The sequence below is a fragment of the Danio rerio genome, chromosome 11, assembly GCF_049306965.1.
Source record: "Danio rerio strain Tuebingen ecotype United States chromosome 11, GRCz12tu, whole genome shotgun sequence".
Taxonomy (NCBI): Eukaryota; Metazoa; Chordata; class Actinopteri; order Cypriniformes; family Danionidae; genus Danio; species Danio rerio.
In genome coordinates this window covers 18,874,665-18,901,719 of record NC_133186.1, presented here as the reverse complement: position 1 = coordinate 18,901,719, position 27,055 = coordinate 18,874,665, and the positions used below count along the sequence as shown (strand labels likewise).

Sequence of the window (27,055 nt, the reverse complement as noted above, 5' to 3'; positions counted from 1 at the left end):
GGGAAGTTCACTCAGAATATTTTAACTGCTTTTAAATTTAACACTATCAAGACTTTTCTGTTGGTAATTGCTTTACTATTGGCTTTAAAAAATAATCTATAGGATAATAAGTGTGCTCATAACTTTTTGGTACGTTTCTCAAAGGAGTTCTTGGAGATGTTGCGATTGCGATACTCCATGCTGTTGCAGTCATACATAAAAGCCTTTTTTCGCATTTTAAAATTATTTTACATAAATGTACATAATTGTCATATACAAACACAACAGTTTCTGCCTAATTTTTTTTTCTATGTGCAGATCTCAGCCATGTACTGGTGCTTTGTATATTGGTCTTGATTTTCTGGCTCACACAAATTAGATTTTCAAAATGTATGTACGTTTTTTTTTTTTTTTTTTTTTTTTTATCTTGAATTGAATTTTGCAGTAAGACTAGCTTACGTCTGTTTGAATTGCTAAAATGTATGAGAGAGAGAGAAAGAGAAATTGTGTAACCCACACCTCTGCATCATCTCTATAAACCTGAACAACAAAAATTTTGAATGCAACATTATGGTCCAAAATAAATAACCAATAAAAGCCAGATAAAATATCTTTGTTTTAACAAACCAACACTAAAAAAATGCTTGGTTCCATACAATGAATTTGTGTTGGGACAACAGAAAAAAAAATTAAGTCAGCTTAAAAGGTTTTGCAAATTTTAATGGAATGGATTGAACATAAATTGTTGTTTTAGCTCATTGTAGATACTGTAAGTAGTTTTGAACAAACTGCAAATAACATTTTTTAGTGTTCAACCTTATAATATAATCAATAAAATTTCAAAATGTATTTTCCTGAGCTGAATTAAACACTAAATTCAATAAAATACAGTGGAGGCATGACTTAATTGTAAACTTAAAAAAAAAGGATTGGTTAAAAAAAAGAAGTCCTTTTGGACAGTTGACTTGTAATTTTAGATGACTGATTCAGCTTTTTAGTTACATGATCACGCCTTGACGTCACATTTTAAAATAATTCAGTAGTAATGTAAATCACATATGTCTATGGCATTTAAAATAGATAAACTGGTCGTTTCACCTTTTTTGCATACATAAAAATGTAAGAACAAAAAAAAGAACAAAAACTCAAAAACAAAGCTTGATTGTGTGGCTTATCATTTCTTGATAGGAGTCAAAACTGTTAAGTCAATGTACAAAGGAGTAGCAGAAGCGCAAATGAGCTATCAAAAACTACATCACATATGCTGGTATATTTTTTATTTAGTACAAATGTCTAATCACTCTCTCAAATGTTTTTTTTTTTTTTTTTTTTTTTTAATAGCCTTTGTAAAAACTTATTTAAATAGGAAACTCTTCTTGGACATTGAACAAATATGAAAACATATAAGCATGTAAAACAAGAACATTTGTTTATTCATTCAACACAGATATTTATAATTCGTTTAAAATTCCAAATGTCAGAATAGCATTATTAAAACCTCCACATTTTAATGTTTACCATGTTACTGTGCACTGTTTGAGAAAGGAATTGTGCCTTAAGTGTTAGTCTTTGAAACAACAAGAAAAAACGTTTTACGTGGCGCTGGTACATTCTTGGCAAAAATTACCATAAAGGCACACTTTAAGGAGTTTTAAATGTGATATTTTTGTTCATTGTTTTCTCTGGTTTGTCTCCAAGGTATTGGTTTTGTTTAATTGTTTGGTTGCAAAAAAAGGGGAACAAAAAAGATATATAAACGGACCCAACTTCAAGGGCTTTCTTTTGTTTGTCGTGTTGTATTTTGTTACTTCCTTGATGGCCTGGGCCAGGGCCTAACTGTAACACGGGTAGTGACAGAGACAACTGAGTTAGGATCCACATGCAGGTTTATTGGAGTAGTCAGGCAAGGAATGGTCAACACAGGTGCAAACAGATGTATAAAGGAAGTCCAAAATCGTAGTCAACAGTATCAGGCGAGAGGTCAAAAGGCAGGCGGCAGACAGGGACAAAAATGCAAGCAAGGCTGAGGTCAAAACACGGGAAAACAAGACAAGGATAACGCGTTGTAATGTCACTTTACAGCTAACAAGACTGGGCAATGTGAATGAGTGAGTGTGCTGCTTAAATAGTGTGTGTAATCAGTCTTTGACAATCCTCAGGTGGTGCGAATGTAATCAGTCAAAATGAAGAAGAATGTGGGCTTTATTTTGACGGTCCATGCGCAGAGCGCAAAACGCAGGGCGCAAACGCTTTCAGGGCGTGTCAGAACGCGTTTTTGCTAATTTAAGGACGGGAAAATCTGCTTTGCGTCGTGGCGCATAGTCTAAAAGGGTTGAGTTTATTTTCTTAAAGAGTTATAGGTGTGTTTTGAGAATAAACCAATTAGAGTCTCATCTCCCATTACCTTTAAGAGCCAGCTGCGTCGCGCCAAGAGCGAATTCGCTATTTACAGGACTCAAAGTAAGTCTAAGTGGAAAAAAGGAGTATTTCACAAGCAAACAGTTAAACGAATAAATGAACAATAATACTGAAGTGTGCTCACAAACCTGAGTTATATCCTAAAACACATGCTGTGCCCCATATGGTCTAAAACCTGGCAGGTGGGCAAATCTAAGCTTTTTTTTTTTATAAAACAAATATAAATATGGATATAATAAATAATACTGCTAATAATAATAATATTATACAAAAGCAAATTGTTATGAATGAACTGAAAAAGCCTCCCGAGATGAAGAAGACCTAAAAGCAGTGATTTTTCATATTTATGTAGGCTAGAAATAATGTGTTTTGTAATATTTTAATCCTTTATATTTATATCCTATAACTATTCTTATTATATCCTATATATATCGTTAATATTTAAATTTTTTCATATGTAAAGATATTTGCCCATTGCTCTCTTGTGCGTATTAAGCAGTGCTTAAGCGAGGCGCAACTCTGCGCCGGAGTTTAGACCAGGTTTGTTTTGGTCTAATGAAAAATCTATTATAGTTTCTCAAAATAGCAATGCGCCAGCAGTACGCCTTCCTTTTTAGACCAGAACGCCTATGGGTGCACAAATGAGCGCTAATGCATTTGCTATTTAAACAGCGTAGCGCAACGCCTCAAAACGACTCTTGCGCCAAGCTGAAACTACCAAAAGACTATTGCGCCGCGCCTTGCACCACCTTGTGCCGCGTGCATGATAGGGTCCTGTGTGTGCGTGCGTGCGTGCATGCGCAAAGTGCATGTATGAAAATGTAGTCCAGAAATGGTGGATTTGTAGTCCATGGTTATTGTGAATGAGATCCAGCCATCTTAGGAGTTACGATCGCTGGTAATTGTGACACTAACAATTGACATTTCTGAATATTTTTTTTCTAGAGTATGTTATTCTAGAGATTTTGCTCCAGCAAAATCACGCTTCATTTAGCCTACCCAATTCACCTGTACCACATGTCTTTGGACTGTGGGGGAACCCACGCGAAGGCAGGGAGAACATGCAAACTCCACACAGAAACGTCAACTGAGCCGAGGTTAGAACCAGCGACCTTCTTGCTGTGAGGCGACAGCACTACCTACTGTGCCACTGCCTCGCCTCATCTGTTTTCTTGAGCTGTGAAATTGTCTTTAATCCAGTGCCGTTCTGCCATAAATATACAGTATGGAAAATATTTTTGCAACCAATAAGAATGTATTTGCCACTTCTGTTATAGGCTGCAAAATAACTGAAATCATTCAGCACAGTAATATGAAACTTTAAGTCAGTTAAGACCTGCCTGGAACTACTTTAATTGTGCATTTATATAAAATAATAATAATATAGTTGATCAACCAATCAGAATCAAGCATTCAACAGGCCCATTTGCACAGACCAATCTTTACAATGTAATGTGTATTTATGTATCACATTTACTGCGCATGGCCATACACAAGTGCTTCATAATCATAAACGGTGGTCTCTCCACACCACCACCAGTGTGCAGCATCCACTCGGATGATGCGACGGCAGCCACAGGACAACGACGGCAGTGCATTCCCTATACACCAGCTATATTTGAAGTGGAGAGAGACTGATAAAGCCAATTCAGTGAATGGAGATGATTGGGAGGGCGGATGGAGGGATTTTGGCCAGGACATTAGGGTTACATCCCTACTCTTTACGAGAAGTTCCATGGAGTTTTTAATGACCACAGAGAGTCAGGACCTCGGTTTAACATGTCATCCGAAAGAAGGAGCTCACAGACAGTATATTGTCCCCATCACTATACTGGGGTATTAGGACTCACACAAACTGCAGCTTGAGTGCCCCCATGCTGGCCTTACTTGCACCACTTCCAACAGCAACTTAGTTTTCCTATGTGGTCTCCCATACAGGTATTGACTAGACACAGCCCTGCTTAGCTTCAGTGAGTAACCGGTCTTGGAGTGATATGGCTGTGGCAGTACATGTACAGCATTTATTAATCATAGTCGGTGATGGGAGTAATGCGTTACAAAAGTAATGTATTACAGTAACATATTACTTTTTCTACCGCAGTAGTGTTAGGCATTACTAATAAATTTTCACTAATATTTTACTCAGTACAAAGTTCAGTAAGTTTGCGTTACAACAAACTTTTTGTCCGTAAGACAATAACAAATAAAAAATACTGCAGTTCTATTTCCTGTTTGTGGTTAGTGAATATTCGCAGTAGTCGGTTTGCAGTAACGTTAAGCCCTAACGCGCAGCGGAAAAGTGGAAAATATATGAAAATGGCAGAAAGACAGTACATTCGCGAGATGGACATACGTACATATGGCGTTATTTCACTGACAAATGTCATAAGCGCAGTTTTACAAGTCAAGAGCACATTATTCCATATAATATGAGCAAGCAAATTTTTGATTTATTTATTTATTTTTTCACATGCCAGTTTGCGAACTCTCAATTATAAGCTTCTCACACGCATTGGCTTCTCACATGCGAATGCTCTCGCCCTGTTAGATGATGCAGAATCATAATTTGTGCTTTGTGTTTGTTCTTCTTTTTGTGCTTTTGCTCTCTAGATATCCTCCTGTTAAATTCTTTATCCAAAGAATGTTGATATGGTTTATATTTAAATTTAAAGACGAAAGTGATAAGCCAAAGCAGCAGAAATTAAGTTTCTCTCGGTCAGTGGAATAATTTAGTCTTTTTAGAGGCATATAGGTCTCTGTTTGATCTGTTCTTTTTTTTTTTTTTTTTTTCTAAGCAGTTTAGCCTATATGTTAATTTCAATAACATAAATTGACAGGTTGAAAGATTGGTCCTCTAATTGCACTTTATATTGAGAAAGCCATGTTCATCATGCTCACTTCATCAGGTTGTAAACCACTTGAATTTAAAGTGATTAAAATAGTGGCAACAATTAAAAAATAAATAAAATCAGCATCTTGTCATTGCATTGGAGTTTACAAATACAGTAGGCCTGTTGTGTCTAATATGAATATACCGAAGCTATTCACAGATATTGTAAGATAATCACTTTATTTCTGCCATACTATTAACGGACTTAGATCACAGTCATTCTGCTACATCATATCGCTTTCTACTGGATGTAAAATGCTCTGCAGTACATTTTGTCATTTTAGAATGTTAAGTTCTAATTCTGTTGTTATTTTGGTGAAAGTAACTAAAAAGTAATATAAGAGTCATGTAACATTTTGAGACAGTAATATTGTAAGATAAGGGATTACTTTTAAATCAAAGTAACAAGTAATCTGTAACGTAGTACAGTTTGGACGTAGCTTGCACAACACTGATCATAGTTCAACATTTACTAATGCATTATTAACATCCAAATGCATGCTCGTTACATTAATTATTGCACCATGAGTTAACATTAATAGTGAACAGCTGTATTTCATTAACTTACGTTAACTGACATGAACAAATACTGAAATAAATGTATTGTTCACTGTGTGTTTGTGTTAATAAATGAATTAATTATAACTATAACTAATACAACCTTGGCGACGCAGTGGCGCAGTAGGTAGTGCTGTCGCCTCACAGAAGGAAGGTCACTGGTTCGAGCCTCGGCTGGGTCAGTTGGCGTTTCTGTGTGGAGTTTAAATGTTCTCCCTGCGTTTGAGTGGGTTCCTCTGGGTGCTCCAGTTTCCCCCACAGTCCAAAGACATGTAGTAGAGGTGAACTGGCCATAGTGTAGAGGTGTCCATAGTGTATTTGTGTGAATGAGTGTGAATGGATGTTTCCCAGACATGGGTTGCAGCTGGATGGGCATCCGCTGCGTGAAACATGTGCTGGATAAGTTGGCTGATAAGTTGAACCCCGGATTAATAAAGAGACTACGCCGAAAAGAAAATGAATGATTGAATAATACAACCTTATTGTAAAGTCTAAGTAAATCTTCCTTGCTGTTCTTTTAATAAAAGTAACTTACATCTTGACTGACCTGAGAGTGACTAAGCAAAAATATTTCTCATTTTTCCCAGGACTCTTTAATGCTAAAGAAGCATTTTGCATGATACCCACCTGTTATCATTAACTCACCTACAGAAACACCATTAATTCCACCACTTTAATGTGCAAAAACAAACAACGTTCTTCGCTCCTCCTTTCAGATTGATGACAGCTGTCATCCGCCCCTCTTCATTTAGAAATGTTGAGCTTTAACCTTCGACCTCCAGATTATTGAAGCTTTCCACAAAGCTAAGGTGTGGAGGAATCTGAAAGCAGGCCTGCGCTTTACAGATAAGCCAGAACAATGGTGCTAATAGGGTACGGCTTGACGAACGTTTTCACTCTTTAAGCACAATCTGTTAGGCGTTAACAAAAGACAGATGCACTAGCGCAGATTGATTAGCGCTGGTCAACAGGGGTAGACACCTCTTTCTTTTTGGAGCACAGCTGCCAATGTGTGGTTGGATGATAATGCCAGCGTTGCACGACGACACCACAGGCATCCTGGCGCTGATACTGTATTTCTAATAGGCAGCGCATTTATAGTCATTTGCTTCTCTTTTTAAAAAAAAAATCAGACTGCATTTGTTTCATCTCGTTTTTGGGATTTTTGTTCCAAAGCTGTATAAAATGCATCACAAAGGACGTCGGACGTAGCTAATGGCTGACCGGTGGGTACAGTGAACAAGAGATTGGCTCAAAGCCACTGTCAGCGCCAGAGCCTCATCGTGTCACAAAGAGAAACAAAAGATACTCCAAAGCAAATAAAGATGAAAGTAGTGGAAAGTAGGCTGCCGTGTTAAAAGTGCAAACAGAGAGGGACCGGTGCAGTTTTTCCAAGCTTTCTTTCATGTAGACTAAAATAGTCATGTGATACAGGAAATCCACTGGAGACTAACACAAACAGAAGCTCTGAGAGCAGCTGACTGAGATTGTATACTTTGCTTAGGAGAGCTTGAATAATTTTTCCGCCTATTTTGATTGAGGAAAAGCCTCGGAATGCATTTTCAGATCCATAGCTTTGTTTTATGTCTTTTATTGACTTACTTCCTGTAGCCATTATATATATATATATATATATATATATATATATATATATATATATATATATATATATATATATATATATATATTAGGGGTGTAACGATACACTCAGCTCACGATACGATGTGTGTCACGATATAATGTTCACAATTCGATATGTATCACGATATTTGGAATAAAAATTTTAAATTTAACTGAAATGCATATTTTACCAAGTAAACTATTTTTTATGTATTTCTTTTGTTTCAACTTGTTAAACTGAACCTTCTTTAAGAAAATAAATTAAACAGGCCTGTCTCTGGAAAATAAAAAAATTAAAAACTTTTTAAAAAATATTATTGAAATAACAGAGAAAAAATTAAGGAACAATTTAAGTAAAGGTGCAAAAAAATAAGCTTTCTATGCAATTTAATTTAACAGTGAGAGCTTAAGGCTTTGCTTGGTCACTTGTGTTTTTGTGTGTGCCAAAAAAAATCCACATTTCCAGGTAATCAGCAGTTCTATAAGATAATTCTGAACTTATGTGTATCTGTCTGAGGTTTTTGTGGATGTCTGTCTTCATGTTAGGCATGATGAGTGACAGGGTGGCCGTCTTTTTATTACACAGGACAGTAGCGGCTCTTTTCAGCAGATTAGGCAGGTTTACTATTTCTTCGGCGTCGCTGATGTCGGCGCTATCAAGTGTATCATGTTGACATGCATTTTTGTGTACCTCTGTACTCAAAAGGGTTAATGCTCGTCGTAATCACAACTCTAAAATGCGATATGATTGTTTAAATAATGTGTACGTTTTCTGTTTCATTTCCACTGCTAAGTGCTGTTCATACTTCCCACGCGGCTCCTGAACGATCACTCTGTTCCACAAACTGAATGTTGTTTACTACTTTATTAGTCACAACCTGCAGGTTCTGTTCACTGAAGCAGACGCGCGCGTATGGCAAGCCGTTTTAGCATTTAAAACTTTGTTCTGACTATCCATAAATATATTTAATTCATATTTAATTAAATTCATTTAGAGATATCTCTAATTACAATTGTGACTAGTTAAAACTCATTTAGAGATATCTGCAAATATTTTTCAATGGAAGTCGATGGAGGAATATGACTAGTCATAATATATTTGCAGATATCTCCAATCTGATTTCGTACTATTACAATTGTAATTGCAGATATCTCTAATTGTCATTCTGACTAGTCGAATTATAATTATGACTAGTCAAAATATAATTAGAGATATCTCTAAATATATTTATGGAAAGTCAGAACAAAGGTTTAAATGCTAAAACGGCTTGCCATACGCGTGCGTCTATCATCTGCCCTCTGTAGTAACAGCTCGCGGTCAGCTCACGTCATGTGTGAATTTGCAGCTGCCAATACATCATTATATGAAGACAGAATTATATTTTAGTGTGAATTGTACCTTATAAATACAGTATGTGACTCTTTCAACACCATTAGGAGGTAACCATGTCGCTGTGCAGTATGTAAATCACTGTGAAGACTTTATAACTTAGGATGTTTGACCCAGTATGCGTGTCAAAAAGCGGACGAGTCTAAAGCAATGACTGTACAACCGAAATGTTGCCAAACGTCTGATTTTGAGAGGATGGGCCATCCTCTATTTCAGCTCCGCTCATCTTGGTCTGCTAACATTACTGCTGCTGCAATCTGAACTCACGTGCGACAGCAGGTGGAATGTAGCTCACGTACAAACAGCTCAACTAATAAGAGAAAACGGACGTAATATCGTAATCAAATCGTCATAATGCCACGATGCATATTGAGACATTTTTGCATCGCAATAAATCGTACAACGATAAATCGTTACACCCCTAATATATATATATATATATATATATAAATATATATATATATATATATATATATATATATATATATATATATATATATATATATATATATATATATATATTGTGGGTAAATTGGGGGAAAGCATTATTTTTATCATTATTATTCTCAGAGAGATTTTGACTGCATGGACTAAAATTGCTGTAGACCAGTTTTATTTGTTCATTTTTTTCATTTGCGATCATGGACCACAAAACCTGTCATAAGGGCCATTGATTTGGGGAAATACAATTAATAAAATTAATTCTTCAAAAGGGTATTTGAGGGTTTAAAAATTATTTATTACTCTGAAAATTAAGCTCTTAGATTTTAAGTTTTAAGTTCTAAGTTTTTATATATTTCTGGAAGTAATAAAAACTCATAGAATGTGATCTTTACTTATGATGTTTGGCATAAAATATTGAATATTTAATTTTAGGGTAATTTTGACTCATACTAAGTAGTTTAAGTTAAAATAATGCACATTTCTGGTAGAATGTCCCATATACTGTATGTATTTTTATTTCGTTTTTTTACCGTGTTGTTTAATATTTATGAACTTAAAACAATCTCAATAGACCATATTAATAGGGCAACGCAATGGTGCAGTAGGTAGTGATGTCGTCTCACAGCAAGAAGGTTGCTGGTTTGAGCCTTGGCTGGGTCAGTTGGCATGGAGTTTGCATGTTCTCCCTACATTTGCATGGGTTTCCTCTGGGTGCTCCGGTTTCCCCCACTGTCCAAAAGACATGAAATACAGGTGAATTGGGTAGGCTAAAACTGTCCGAAGTTCCTGGGTGTGTATGGATGTTTCCCAGAGATGGGTTGCAGCTGGAAGGGCATCCAAGTGCTGAACAAGTGCTGGATAAGTTTGCGGTTCAATCCGCTGTGGCGAACCCAGGGTTAATAAAAGGACTAAGCCAAAAAGAAAATGAATGAATGAATGAATGAATGAATGAATGAATGAATGAATGAATGAATGACCATTTTAATGTGGCCATGTCATTGGCCCATAAACATGTCCTGCTTATTATCAAACTATTTCATAACTGTAACAAGAGGAAATTTAATCATAATTTAATGTAAAAACAGCTATTATAACATTATTTATCAATGTGTTTTTATCTTTTTAGATTCTTAGGAGCTATAGAAATTAAAAAATGTAAAACAGGAAATAGATTAGGACCATTGTTTTTGTATACGTTCTTCAAAATGGTCTGTACATTAAAAATATGTCAAAGGTTTGTACATTTTAACTCCATCTGTAGCAGTTGTGTCTGTTACCATAAGAGAAACACTTTTAAACCAACAAAATAACATACAAAACTGTTTTTCTCCTTCTCCTATTAAATATAAAACAATTGTATTAAATAATAACGGATGTATTTAAAGACCTCCACCCTTTACCTGCGTTATTGTGCAGCCTATTTCCATTGATTCAGAGGCACATTATTAGTTTAATTGGCGATTATCAGCAGATCAATTAAATCACTGCAGGAATAAAACTAAAAACTGATCTGTTGCTTGGACCACTGACATGATGAGTAAAATCCAATCCATGACGAAAGCTGTGTTTATCATGAACGATAAACAAATCTTTAGCTTAAAATCAATACACGCTGTATTCTGCCATTACCTGTAATACATTCAGCCTCCCCATCTAACTGTCTGTTTGCTTTCTGCTGAGTTGCTTCCACTTCCCCATTAATACAATATTCTAGAAATCTCAAGCCTGGAGGTGCTGGAGTCCGACATTCCTGAGGTAAAACGAGTTTGTTTTGTTGAAAAATAAGAAAAACATGATCCCGCGCCTCTGACAGTTTCTATCGCGTTTGTTTTCTTTCATTCGAAATCCCACTGGCAGTTTGAGCGAAGTGCACTATATTTTTACGAAGCAGCATTTACTCATGTACGAGAAAGCATAAATCACGCCTGCCGTATCATTAATATACATAGATGTCAATAGGAAACGCATGACTGGAAGAAATATGACTGTGCACTATAAAGGCCGTGCTGAAAAATATGCTGCGGCTGAAGGAGAGAGAGAAGAGAGAGGGGGAGAACCACTGATCTGGATCTGTGCTGCCCTCTAGTGTCGGACTAAGCACTAGCACTGAGCTTTAATACATACACATATACCTTTATCCTCTTTATTTATAGAGAAATATTTTTCATAAGTGTAAATGGGAAGCAAAAAAACATGTATATATTTAATTATTTAAGCATTTTTTTCGTAAATATTTAGGCAAGAAAAAAACTACATTATTTTAGAGCCTTATATAAATATATATATTTGTTACATTTGTACCTAAATTTGAAAATAGACTTGTCATGACGTCTTTTTTTTTCTTCCTATTGTACTCATTTTCTGTTATTGACAATGTATATTCATTGTTTTAGAAATTGAAATGAATAAATGAGATGATAGATAGATAGATAGATAGATAGATAGATAGATAGATAGATAGATAGATAGATAGATGGATAGATGGATAGATAGATTGATTGATTGATTGATTGATTGATTGATTGATTGATTGATTGATTGACTGATTGACTGATTGACTGATTGACTGATTGACCTTGTTCATATGCACACACTTGCAATCTTGGCCAAAGTGTGCAAGTCTGTCTCATGTCTTCAAACAGTGTTAGGCTAGTTACTTTATTATATTTACTAACTACATAATTAATAATTGTCTAAAATGTAACTTAATTACTCTGATAAGTAATTTAATTACCTGAAGTGATATTACTTAACATCCATATAAATCTTGCATATAGACAACAGAAATTAAGCTATTTTTATCTGACTCAAAAAGAAACTTTTATTCTTATGCGATTATTCATTTATTTTCTTTTCGGCCTAGTCCCTTTATTAATCCGGGGTCGCCACAGCGGAGTGAACTTCAACCCGCAACCCATCTCTGGGAGATATCCACACACTCATTCACACACATACACTACAGACAATTTAGCTTAACCAGTTCACCTATAGAACTGTGTTTTTGGACTGTGGGGAAAATTGGAGCACCCAGAGGAAACCCACGTAAACGCGGAGAGAATGTGCAAACTCCACACAGAAATGCCAACTGACCCAGCCGAGGCTCGAACCAGCGACCTTCTTGCTGTGAGGCGAAAGCACTACCTACTGCTCCACTGCATTGTTTCTTATGTGATTATTTTTAATCAAATATTTTTTTTGTCATTTCAAATTAATGAACCAGATTCAGACCGAGGCTTCGACAGAGCTCAAGTAGGAACTTTCTGTTCTTATTTATTTGGGCTTCAGAGTTATTCCTAGAAATATTTACACTGTTTTGTTGATAACTCTGTCCAAATATGTATTTATTCCCACGGTCTGTGGTACAGTCAGTATAGGACCCTGTTCTAGCATTGAGATCTCCACACAGCAACACACAAAACTTGTTGTCTGCGTGAAGGTGACTCTCTCTCTCTCTCTCTCTCACACACACACACAGTCTATTAGTTGTTTTATAAATAGCGCTATGATGTTGTTTTTTTCTTTTATTTAATGATTTAATGTTTGTGAGTCGGATACAGTGTTGTACTACAATTGTAAAGTTACTTTTAGTTTCTGACATGGATTTTTGTGTGTTGTAAATGGACATCTTTTCTGGAACTTATATGACTTATACAATAATAAAGACAATGATTGGTTAGATTTAAAATACTGTGTTAAAAGTATATTGCAATATTTATGAAGCCTCAGGGTCTCATGCTGGAATTTCTGGTGCTGACCGTATTTCTACTGTCAGCAGCGCCACCGCCAGACACGTTTTTTTATCGTTTGTTTTGGTGTGGGCTTATTTTTATCAGTACTTGACAATGAAACACCGGCTGTCTGCGATATGTCTGGATGTAGAGATGTGGCTGTGTTCACTCAGGTGGGCCTGTACCTGTCTCGCCCAGCTGGATCTATTTCAGTCTCTGTCTTTTCACCTTTACTCTGAGTCAGCTGTGGGTTTCTCTTTGATTTGGTCTCTTTTTATGTTGAATATTTGGATTTGGTAAGTATGTGTGCTTGCATGTGTGTGCATGTGCTTATGTGCACCCATGTTCACCAGTGAGTGAACTTCATAGGGAGTTAGACGTTTGGAGGGATGTCAAAATGAATTATTGGAAATGTTGTCTCAAGTATGAAGGCATCAAATCTTATAGTATATATGTGTGTGTGTGTTATACACACAACAGTCACTTTATAAGGTACACCTTACTAGTACCAGTTTTTGGTCCATATTGACATAATAGCATCATGCAGTTGCTGCAGATTTGTTGGCTGCACATCAATGACGCGAATCTCCCATTCTACCACATGCCAAAGGTGCTCTATTGGATTGAGATCTGGTGACTGTGGATGCCATTTGAGTACAGTGAACTCATTGTCATGTTCAAAAAACCAGTCTGAGAGGTTTCACGCTTTATAACATGGCGCGTTATCCTGCTGGAAGAAACCATCAGTAGATGTGTACACTGTGATCTTAAAGGATGGACATGGTCAACAACAATACTCAGGTAGGCTGTGGCGTAGACACAATGCTCAATTGGAATGAATGGGCCCAAAGTGTGTCAAGAAAATATCCCCCACACCATTACACCACCACCACCAGCCTGAACTGTTGATGCAGGATGGATCTATGCTTTCATGTTGTTGATGCCAAATTCTGACCCCACCATCCGAATATCACAGCAGAAATCGAGACTCATCAAAGCAGGCAACGTTTTTCCAATCTTCTATTGTCTAATATTAGTGAGCCTGTGCGAATTGTAGCCTCAGTTTTGTGGTCTTAACAGATTGGAGTGACACTAGATGTGGTTTTCTGCTGCTGTAGCTTTCTGCCTCAAGGTTTGACGTGTTGTGCATTGAGTTACTGTAGCCTTTCTGTCAGCTGGAACCAGTCTGGCTATCCTCCTCTGACCTCTGGCATCATTTGCGCCCACAGAACTGCAGCTTACTGGATATTTTCTCATTTTCAGACCATTCTCTGTAAACCCTAGAAATGGTTGTGCGTGAAAATCCCAGTAGATCAGCATTTTCTGAAATACTCGGACCAGCCTGTCTGGCACCAACAACCATGCCACGTTCAAAGTCATTTAAATTACCTTTCATCTCTATTTTAAAGCTCAGTTTGAATTGCAGCAGATCGTCTCAATCATGTCTACATGCCTAAATGCATTGAGTTGCTGCCATGTGATTGTTTGATTAGAAATGTGCGTTAACGAGCAGTGTGTATATAGGTATAGTATATTCTTAAAGCAATATATAGTATCTAAGTTGTAAAAAATGTAATGTAAATATTAATGTAAATATAATATACTGTAAAATTCTGAATTTATTTTTATATTGATTGTTTGTTACACAATTTACTGATCTTCACAAATCTTCATTCAGTTCTTTTATGTATGTGTTATTGATAATTGTCTAATACCTCTCAGCATCATGCACACACAGTGCTGTCATGGTGCAAATTTACAAAATACAAGTGCAAGTAAATATGTGACCTATCAATCATATAACAGAAAGTTGAGGTACTAGCACCCCTGTGTTTGAAGACACTGCCATTCCCTCAGTTCATTATTTCTATGCACTAATTCACAAAACAGCAGCTGTATTTTCTCTCCAGTGAGAGTGGAGTAACAGCATTTGTGGATGAATCCACCCATATCTCTCTGATCCCGGGATTTCCTCTCTAACCATGTAAACATCATTACCACCGGATGAAGCCAGCAGCCACTGCCACAGATTAGCATAGGTTATGCGTAAACATGCCAAATTAATCTGATGACTTGCTAATTCGACTAAAATTAATTGACACTGAGTTATTTAAATTCTTACCTTGTAAGACTAACACGTTCACGAGCTGCTAACAATTCTGTGCGTGTCAAACATACATTTCAACGTTCTTATCCCTCTGATTGCTGCTATGCATTTATGTAAACTGTTGGGCTTTGTGAAGTATAATCTGCTTATTTTCTTCTGAGGAATTACGGTCATTATATAGGATTGTTAGCACAGCTGATACTCAAATGTCTCTCTTCTCTTCAGGTGGGCTGCTCATTTCAGGACTTAAGCACCTCGAATCTCTTTTCCATTCCTATGAAGGGTTTTAGCATGCTAGTGCTAATAGCCTATTTGGCAGCTAGTCTTTATTCATGAGTTTCAGGGTTTTCTGCAGTCTGAAAAAAAAAATGTTAGAAATGTTATATAATTTTATGAATAATAGAAACTGTCATGAATTTTCCATGATCTTTCATCATGAATATGAATTTTTCTAGCTATCCTGCAACTCTGATTTAATTTCTTTGGAAGTGATTGATTTGTGGGTTAAATGTGTAAAAACCCTGAAGGTTTTTTTTGGCTTTTTGTCTTTCTAAAACATTGTATTTCCTCTTCTTTTTCTGTATTCAGGTAGAGGCCATCTTGGTGAACATCTTTGGAGGTATTGTTAACTGTGCCATCATTGCTAACGGCATCACCAAAGCCTGCAGAGAACTGGAGCTCAAGGTTCCCCTGGTGGTCAGACTCGAAGGTGAGTGATAATAACATTTAAAAGGGGACATTTTTAGACATACAAAGATTCTTCCTCATCTTTATACATTCACAAACATTACCAGCATAATGCCATAGGGGTAAGTCATTTCACTAGGTGGCCATACAGTAAGTGCAGCTCCTATTTTTTTGAATGGAGATTTGCCATGCCATGAGTACAATTAAAAGAACACTCTATGTTTTTAAACAGGTTCAAAGCCTTTAAAATTGCAACTTTTTGTTTTCTGTCACTCTTTGTAGATGATATACTGTAATTGCAAAAGAGTCTATCTTTAAGTAGGAACTGGTCATTTTTAAAGTGAGATGCTAATGGCCTATTCCAGGGGTGTCAAACTCATGAACTGATCAGACTAATTAAGTCTTGTTTGAAGTCTACAGGTAAGTGTGTGTTAGTACTAAACTTTGCAGGGCTATGGCCCTCAATGGACTGAGTTTGACACAACAGTCTAATCAAATTCCATGATTTATGCTAAGCTAAGCTAAAATTGCTTTCACCAGACCTGGAGGTTGGTTAAATGGATTGATATATAGTAAAACTCAACCGTTTAACTCAAGGGGAGTTACAGTGGAGTGTTGATTAAATATTTGGAATCAAATATTTAATAAAATACCAACTGTTTCATTTTGTTTCTAAGCATTCTAATCATGCTAAAAATTCTAATCATGCTAAAAACATTTGTTTTTTTTATCTTGACCAAGCTAATGCACATGTGCACTGCATTTGAAAGACCTGTATCATGATATTGAATTTTTCAATTAAATTCAGCTTTATTTGTACAGCGCTTTTACAATGTAGATTGTGTCAAAGCAGCTTCACATAAATGGTCATAGTAACTGGATCAGGGTGGTTCAGTTTTTAGTGTTTAAGTTCAGTTCAGTTTAGCTCAGTTCAGTGTGGTTTGAAAACATTACTAAGAGTCCAAACACTGAAGAGCAAATCCATCGATGCGTAGCTCTACAGATCCTGAACCATGCAAGCCAGTGGCGACAGCGGAGAGGGAAAAAAAACTTCACCAATAGGAGAGTGAAGAAAAAAAACTTGAGAGAATCAGACTCAGTTCAGCATGACCATTTTAATTTCTGGCCAAAAGTCTTGTGCAGATATGCATCATAATGCACCTGGATTATCACCTGTATCAGACATGTATCATGTCTGTGTACGAAAACAGAGTATATTACGAGATCAAACTTACAAGGCTTTAAAATATATGGAAATTATATGTTTGTTGTTACTGGTGATGAGAAAAATGGCGCTATAAATAAACAGCATTACTAAAGGCAATACTTTTTTCAGTAACGAGTAATCAAATTTTCACCCATTACAACGTCGTTGCTGTTACTTACAATAAAATTTTAGTTACTATAATTGAGCACACTGAAGCGGTTTTCAAACAAACAGCACCATTCTAAGCCATAATACCTCTTTTTCTCTGAAGTAAGTGTGTGTTCAGGGCTGGGGCAGGACAAATAAGCAACCAGTGATGATGATTATGCTGTCTGTGTATGTGGAGTACTTAAGAAGCATGATGATTGGCTTAGATAGAGTACATTTCCATCATTTGCCAATCAGAGGCAGAGTACTACGGTTCACACACAAGCACACGCACAGTCAGCCGCACACACCAACGACCAGGAGTCAGAACGATGTCAAATCTAGCAAGTTCAAAGGTAACGTTTGCAAACTGGAAAATAAGCACTACTTTTCCCTCATTGAGGTGAAAAGCATTAATGTTTATGTATCGTGCAACAATAGAATGAAGAGTCCCTCTGCGTCAGTGACAGGTAATTCTACTCTAATTTTAATCTAACCGTATCTAATTTTAATCTGTATTTATTGTATAGTCATTTGACAAATTAGATTGTTTAAAGTATCGCAATAGTTAACTTCCCTGGTAATTAGTTACTTTTATAATTATGTTACTAAATCAGTTAATATTTGTGAGAAGTACTAGTACCTATAAAAAAATACTCTTTTAAAGGAGATATTAAAGTAAAGGCCAGTGGCCAACACTAGTTATTATAAGAGGATTATTTGATCGAATGGGGCTAGAAAAAGAGGCGGGATAAAACAAGAAGAAGTAACACTGCCATTGTGTAAAATGTCTTACATTTGGCCACATTTTTCTATTGGTCACACAATTTTACAGGTCAAAGTTCACCAAGCTTTAACTCTGGATTGCTACAACATGCAAAACTTTTCACACTAGCTTACAAATTAATGAAACTAAATAAAGAAAATTGTACATGGTGACCGCATTTTACCGGAGACAAGAGCTGTAAAGGCTCCACCCTCTTATCAGGAAGGAGCAGCTTATTTGCATTTAAATAGACGCACAAGAAATTGTGTTTCTGCTACCACCCAAAACAATTACAGCATTTTATATTAAAGGGCATCTATTTTACCCTCTTTCAACTTTTAATATAAGTCTTTTGTGTTCCAGAATGTGTCTTTAAAGTTTCAGCTCAAAACATCCATCAGATTATTTGTTAGACCTTTCAGAATATTGGAATTTTCTGCTTTCAACACTATTTAGCTGTTTTTGTGGCCTGTGCCTTTAATGCTAGTTCTCCCCACCCTCCAATCCCAATCACACACATAGCATGTGCATTTAACTTTGCACCGTTTTCCACAGCAAATGTGACAGGATACACATTAATATCCAGTGTTGTATGAATATCATTTATGTTGAGGCACAAAATAAACCTGATTTAACATCCACAAATCAGGATTGATTTTTTTTTTTTAGAATTCTTTTAGAATTGTACTGACTCATAGCTGTGGTGATAAAGACTGCACTGTTTTAAAAACATTTAAACATTAAACTTGTAAAACTCATTTTGATCACATTTGATGATGATTGATGATCATAGCAAGCTGAACAGATCTTCTAACCCCAGTTGATTTTTGCACGTTCTGTCTTGTTGATATGATATTATGCGTTACTAAAGAGATATGTTAAAACGCGACTGTCAATCAATTCAGTGGTTTGGGAAACCACACTCCTACATCACATTGCGGTGTACCTGAATATACGATTTGGATGCTGTTTTAACGTCAATAATTTAAAGGAAAGAGACTTATTTTCTATATATCACTACAATGTAAGTGTTGACACACTTTACCTACACATAGGTCTGTCCAAACAACTTACAAAAGATGATTTCCTTCATAGGTGCCCTTTAAATGATCTGTGTACCATCTTAGGCTGAAATTTTATAGACACAATCCAGGTAGACCTGAAACTCATCTACCATCCAGTAACAAATAATAACGTTCCCCTTTTAAGCAAAAAGTGATCTTTTTTTAAACTAATTTTTGGTCAAATGATCTCTGTTACCAAACCTGCCCCTGTCAAGTGCTGTGTGTTTGGTGTTGGTTAGCAAGCGCGTCACGCCACAGCAGTTGTTGGTGGCAGCGAGTAGAGCAGAGGAGCAGGCGTTGATTGCGGGACCTCTCACCTGTGTATGCTAATGCTACGCGCTCGTGTGACACAGGGCCTCGGCCTGCTCCCATCTGGCCATTAGGATAATTGGCAGAAAACAGCTGAGTCGTTTTGCCCCGGAGAGAGACATATACTCCACTCCATTAGTTTTCTGCCCCTCGTTTGTCCATGCCGTACCCTGTCCTTCTGAGGACCAATTAAATGTAGGACAAGAGAAGCATGAAGATATTTAGCACAATTAAATACAGATTATATTTAATTCTCTGGTAATATTTGCACTTTCAAGGGGAATGCACATGTGGGCCAAACCTGATGACAGCGATTAGAGGGATACTTTACTCAAAAATGAACGCTCCGTCATCATTTACTCACCCTCATGTCGTTCCAGAATTTCTCTGTTAATGCGCAGTCACATGTATCAGTGTTCACTGGATTTCTGCAGGAAATATCCATTCATTTTTGTAACCCTATATATATATATATATATTTTTTTTTTTTATCACTCAATTTGATCTTAATATACTACTTAAGTGTTTGGTTTTGTTCTTCCCAAGTGTGACTTCAACTTTTAAAGAGTGTAATATTGGCTAAATTTGTGTTCATTATTCCGGTCATTAAGAGCCGTTTTGAATGCTGATTGGATTTGAAAATAACTTTTATACTGTATGGTTATAGAGTTAAAGGTGCTGTATGTACGTTTTTATGTATGCAAGCATAAAAATACAGCAAAGTGAACATGCCAAGTGAACGTTCTTGTTTATCTGAAAAACAATGCTGAAGTCAGGTATTTTGCTTTGAAAATGTGTTACCCACCCAAACGCTGCCTTTGTTTTGGTTCTTTTAACCCGCCCAATTATATTTCAACAACCCTGGTTGCCTTGGTGGAAAACTGCATATTTTATTCATTCATACAGAACAGCTCTCAAAGCATGCATCTGTGACTGAAGTGTGACCTCCAGTGGACAGTAGCAGACTCCGAAATGAGGCGCAGATTCAGAGTTCCACATGAGGTTATTAGTTAGCAAATAATATAAATATTACGAGTGTAAACATTATGTGAGCAGGTTGCATTTTAACGCCGGGTCATAACAACACCCTATGAGACTAGCTTTGCAGTGATGAGCAATTTAGCTGTTTGCACCAGACAAAACACGACAAAAATTTAAATACAGCCATTCAGATGCACAGAGTATGCTCACTCACTCATGAAATGGTAAGATTATAGTCTATTTATTACATAATAACCATCTTTTAATATTTATTTAATATTTCAATTAAAAATATTGGTTTTGTTATTATTTTATTTTATTTTTATTGAAATTATATGAAATTTTATCAAAGTTAAAAGGGTGAGCCAACACTTTAGATGAAACATCTAAAATAGGATTTAGTTTAAAACTTTTAGAAACCATTTCAAAGTAAATGTCATCATTACCACTCTACAATCCTGCCTCATAATGGACTAAAAAACCCAGTCATGCAATACACACACACACAACCGGTTACAGATCCTGACTTATTACACTTTCACAGCTGATACTCATGTCCATTGATTATTTGGACTATTTATACCACTCTGTTCCACACACATGTTGCTGAGTATTGTGAAGCTGTTGCTAACCGTTGCAAAGCATTTCTCTTTGTTTCCTGTTTCCTGTGTTTTTGACCTTGGACTGTTTATCGTGTTTTGATTGTTTGCTGCCAAAAAAGAGGCCGGGAGTGGTCAGTAACTGGTGTAATTTGAACGGAAGCGGGCGGTCTAACAATATCGCTCCCGACTCCTGAGCGAGCAAGCACGCTTATTTATGTGTGTGAATGAGAGAGCGTGATGCTGTGTTTAGCTTGTTTGTTGCTGTCTATGTGTGTGTATGTGTTTGAATGAGAGAGAGAGCTTAGAGCTGTCTATGTGTGTGAATGAGAGAGAGCGTGATGCTGTCTGAGTGTCATTTGCTTGGTGCTGTGTGTCTATGTATGTGTGTGTGTGTGTGTGTGTGTGTGTGTGTGTGTGTGTGTGTGTGTGTGTGTGTTTGTACAGACAGCTTGTTATAGGCTGTCTGGACTCTGTAAAGCTGGGTGGTTTGTGGTTTAGTTCAGCTGTTAGCAGGAACAGACGTGGCGGTTAGAAAACGGGGCGAGTCGAGCAGCGGGACAACAAATGCTGAATATAAGTGGGAGCGGTCGGGTTCGGACTAAAACCTGGCGGGAGCGGGATTAAAAATATAGTCCTGCGCACATCTCTACCCTGAACCTTTCACCTGTTTTTGGATTTCGCTTCTGGATTCTCTACTACACTGTTAATGCTGTTTTTTGACCCCTGCCTGTCTGACCATTCTCATAATAAAGCTGAATTTGAAACTACCCCCGTTTGCATAGCATCCCTACGCAACAGTAAAAGCCCCGCTATAGTGTTTCATATATTTTTGTAAATGTATTAATTAATAAATTAAATATCATATTATTAATGATGTAATTTTCTAATGAAATGATTACTTTGTTATTAATTAATTTTATTTTTATTTTATAAAACGTTGTTAAAGTTAAAAGGTTGAGCCACCACTTTAAATTAAACGTCTAAAAGCCTTTCTATAATCGTAGTGCAGAAGTAATTACTGACACACAGTTTTCACAAAGCATTTTCCATCCAAATGAAAATGCCTTGAAGCAGCAGTGGCTCTCTGGAAAAGTGAATTAAGCACAGTGGCCTGAAAGCCCTCAGTAATGGCTGTAAGAGTTAGCGTGCTGCTTACAGATCGATCCTCTATTCTGTCTCTCTGTCTGGGGCTGATCATGTCTGACAGATTGCTATAAGATGGTTCCCAGCTTAGAGTTTAGTTGTATTAGCTGCCTATTGATTCAGACCCATTTCTTAGACCAGACTTCTCCATAAGTCCACCTTACCAAGAAAGTCTTCTGGTACAAATGACTGTGTGTACAGTTCAAGTACATTTACACATAATCAGATCCTTCATACATCCACCATAGACTGTCAAGGAGCATCTTGTTTATGAATCAGTTCTACAGTGAATGAGCATCCTGTTTTTGAGTCAGCAGTACAGTGATTCATCCATTCAAGCCCACAATTTTCTCTTAATGAAAGACAATGTCTATGCATACCATATATGTTCATCAACACTTATTCAAATTTAAAGGGCACCTATATGATAGAAATAATCTTTTGGAAGCTGTTTGGACAAAACTATGTGTAGTTATAGTGTGTCCACTTTCATATTAGAGTGATATAAAGACAATAAGTCTTGTTGTTTTTTATTTACTTTAATTTCCTGACGTTAAAATAGGATCCAAATCCCTCCCCTTTTGAGGCACAAAGCAACGCAACATAGCAATGTGGTTTCCCCTCCCACCGAATTGATTGACAGCCCCGTATTAACATGTCTCCGCAATACCGCATATAATCGTATCCAAAAAGACAGGACGTGCGCAAAGCAATTGGGTTTAAAAAACATGTTGAGCTCGCTGTGATGCTCAATCATCATCAAATGTGATCAAGAATGAGTTTTACAACATTAAAACGTTTGAAACAATGCATGTTTCTAATGAATTACAGCGATTTTAGCCGCATGTCTGTACAATTATTAAAGAAGCTAGGGTTGGGTTGATAGACGGTGCCCGCCACCATCGCAGCAGCAACCCGCTCATGAAAAACACACACACAGGCCCTGCTTACACTAATACGTCTTAGATTTAAAATGGCATCTTAGAATAAAAACGATCCACGTCCACACTATGTTTTACCTAGCATTTCTCAACAGCTCTCCATCCACACTAACACTGAAAACGCACATCATGTGACCACACACACACACACACTCTGGCATGCATTGCAGCAAATGCACACGTCTGAGCTCCACGCAGTTAGTGGGTGCTTCGAGCACGAAACCCCAGACATCAGTGCACGTTGGGCAGTTTTTCAAGGATGAACCGCTGGATCGCATCTCACTATTGTTGTTAAACGTGATATTTAATTAATCTTGTCTCTATCTGACGACTCTTCAGTATTTTAAAATCTATCAGGTAACGTGTCACAGCGTCAGCACACTACTTCAGTCTTTCATTCTTACGCTTAGTACGTACTTGGTCATTTTAGCGAAAACCTCAGATACTGGTGGTTGTACACCTTTTTAGTGTCCTTTGCCTGGAGAAGCATCATTTGGGCATAGGGTTGAATATATGCATTTTGCAGAGCCAGGCTGAGAAAAAGGTACAAAACAAATAGTGGATAAGTTTTTTTTTTTTTTTTTAAACTCAGAATAGCCCTGTTACCTTTTACCTATTTATATGCCTTTACTACTGTAAAGTAGTGATTGGTTGGTGATCAGTTAAGAAATTAGTGTTTCCACATGTGAGGAGCGTGTGTGTTATCTTGTTATCTACAGCAAGTAGCTTTCTGTAAAATTTTTGGTTTACAACAATATGTTGTACGTAATTGTAGAGCAATGTGTGTAGTGTTTTGAAAAAGAAGTGTGTATGCAATTGAAAACCTAGTTTAAGGGTGAGAAATAGCTTATAGTTTTGGAGAGTTGCTGTCTAGTTCTGCATTTTGAGTGAGATGTTTCAGAAATTGACTCTTCGCTAAGCTACACCCAAAAACTGCCACCCACCAATCATGGCTTAGTAACCGTAGTTAGACGCAGGAGCTCTGTCAAGCTTTTGAGCTATGGGGAAACAGGCCTAAGCGTTGTGCATATAGATTGTGCAAATCTGATACCCGGTATCCCTAAAGTTTGGACAGGGTGGTGACAGTTATAGACTGCAATAACTCACACAACTCTTGCCCTAAAAAGATCTAAACTGTGTTTCCTACAAAAATACAAAGCAGGTATGGTTTCCCAGCTGTCTTTTTCTTTTTTTTCGCTTGAAATTATGAGCACTGCTCCGTTTAAACCCTCGCCATTGTAGTAATACTAATACCAATCATATTTCCATCGGTTTCAAGCTGCGAATATTTGAAATTACATATCAACAGAACAGAACCGAGATACGATCACAAACATAGCACTTGAGATCAATATACTTTACCCACAGCTGTTTTTCAATAATGTATAAGCCTCATGGCCATGTCAGAGGTACAATTCACTGATGTTTTCGCCGCTCTTTTGGAGATTTAGTCATTGGTGACGATGTTATAGTGGGTTATTGTCTGCTTTTATATTTGGTGTTGAATCAATATTTGTCGGTAGGGAAAATTTATCTGGTCACTTCTGCTATTTATACTTTGATTTGCATTTCAATTGACTATTTTTTCCACTCAATTGCAAATTAGAATAGAAAATGAATGAAGAGCACATAAACATACTGACAGTAATAGGTACTGTATATTGTTATAGGTCAATGATGCTAATTTTCCATGAGTTTCCCCTTTTTGGGTGTTCTTTCTATGAATAAACTATGTAGAAGCACTGTTTATGCGTGTTTCCTCGTTGGTTAGTAATGCTATATTTCGTTGCACAACAGTTAATCTATCTGACTTTTTGGCTAAACGAGAGAAATGACAGTTTAATTTGTTATTCTTAGATTATTTTTAAATTTCACCTCTCCAGCTGAGCATGAACTAAGCTGTTAATTGGTTAGCATGTGAGGTGGCTAGGCTAACCTAGCTTCAAGTTTAATAAAATTATTTTTTAATCTGTTGCCTATTATGTGGTGAATGCATGCTGCAATGCATACTGCAGTCCTTTTTTGTCTGGCTTTCTCAGATATCTCACCTGTTTGTCAAAAATGACTTATATCCCTGACAATGTCTGACACCGGCGCATACACATTGTAATCGAAGTGCCAGGCACGAACGCTTGACAGGCGTAGCAACAGTAACTAAGGAGAGCGGGGCTTAGCGAAGGTTCAATTGTGTGATATGAAAAGATTTTGTGTGTAAGCAGTTGGAAAAAAACATATATAATGGATAATCACTTGGATGGAGTAATGGAGTTTAGAACTTTACATCATTTTTTTTCACCAGGATATCTTGCAGTTTTGAATGTATTTGCACTAATGATAAAAATTAAGGTTGTTAATATTTTTGAAAAAAGTGTCTTGAAAAATATCTAATGAGTTATTAAAACTATTATGTTTAGAAATGTGTTGAAAAAATTCTGTTTAACAGAAATTGGGGAAAAAAATAAACAGGGGGCTAATAATTCTGACTTCAACTGTATATGCTGACCAAAACTACATTTATTTTATCCAATATGCAATAAAAACAGTAATATAATGAAATATTTATAGCTCAAAATGACAGTTTTCTATCTTATATTCTAATATTTTTGATAATATTATTGTTATTATTTTGATTAATAAACTATTAACTATTAACTCTTGATTTGCTAATTATTAAGGTAGTAGTTTGGTTTAGATCAGGAGTGTCCAAACTCCTGGTGGGCCGGTATCCATATTTTAGTTCCATCCTTAATTAAACAAATCTAAACCAGCTGATCAAGCTCTTCCTAGGTATAGTAGAAACCTCCAGGCAGGTGTTGAAGGAAGTTGAAGCTAAACTCAGCAGGACACTGGCCCTCCTGGTCCAATTTTGCACACCCCTGGTTTAGATATTAGGTAGATAATAGGAATGTAGAAAAAATATCATGCAGAATATTTTCTTTTTTTAAGTAAAGAGCCAGTATTTTAATTATAGACAGGTAATAAGCCACTAGTTAGGGATTTAATTCCTAAACTAAAGTAATACCGTATTTTTAAATGGATTCCTGTTCATTTTCAGCATTGTTAGTCATCATAAGTGTCATATATGATCCTTCAGTAATTAATAAAATAAAATAACATACTATTATCAGTGTTGAAAACAGCCATCCTAATAAAAAGAACTATTACTTTCATTCAAAAAAGCCAAACAAATTAAATAAATCTCCATTATGATAGTGTCATAAAGATGATTTATGCATGATGACTCTTATTTAAGTAGTTTTTATTTTTTCTTAGCAGAAAAGGCCCATTCAGATCTCATTATCATTATCTCTGCATCATCAGAGATTCTGTCAGTCTTATAATGAACATTTATGTTTAAACATTTGCTATTTTACCCAAGTCAGCTTTGTTCAGTAGACATAATTCAGTACATACTAATTCACGCCGACTGGTTTGGTGTAAAGTTGGTCTCTAGCAGCACCCAGTGGCTGAGACTGAAACTGTCCACTTACAATAATATACAGTATTATCTATGTAATATCACAACCAATACAGTACATACGGCACAGACAAAAAGACATGACTCGCAAAAAGCCCTCAGAATCCCCCCTAGTCCCAAATAAACATAAATGTGTGTATTCTTTCCAGTGTTTTGTTGAAGTTTGCTCTTGCTGGCCTCTGGATATCCTATACTCTCCGCTAATGAAATTATACAATTGATTGTTTTGTGCTGCCAAATGTGGGAGACGTGTTAGAAATGAGTTATTGTGCGAGCGGACAAAAGCGCTGAAATATCAGTAGTTAAGTGGTGCTGGTAATTGAATTCCTCATGAAACTGCTATTGATTAGAGCATCTTCTCTCCGGAGAGAGCGAGGATTATCATAATTACACGGCAGGACAACACACACACACACACACACACACACACTTTATATGAGGCATACATGTGGCTGCATTGTAAACTCAGCTGTGTGAATGTGCATGCATTATTATAAGAAATGTTGTGGATTTAATCTGTCAATGGTCAGATTTTACTATGTGTACAGGATAATTGGGTCATAAAAACTTGAGGATTTAGAGGATGGCCTATTGCA

General features: G+C 36.5%; 1 protein-coding gene across 3 annotated transcripts in view; it reads left to right on the top strand.

Moving 5' to 3' along the window:
* Nucleotides 1-27,055, top strand: part of suclg2 (succinate-CoA ligase GDP-forming subunit beta) — a 239,884-nt gene that overhangs the window by 207,815 nt on the left and 5,014 nt on the right. For all 3 annotated transcript variants that reach the window (NM_001386309.1, XM_073915499.1, XM_073915500.1), the window contains 1 exon segment: nt 15,723-15,843. In NM_001386309.1, coding sequence (NP_001373238.1) covers nt 15,723-15,843 — 121 coding nt within the window.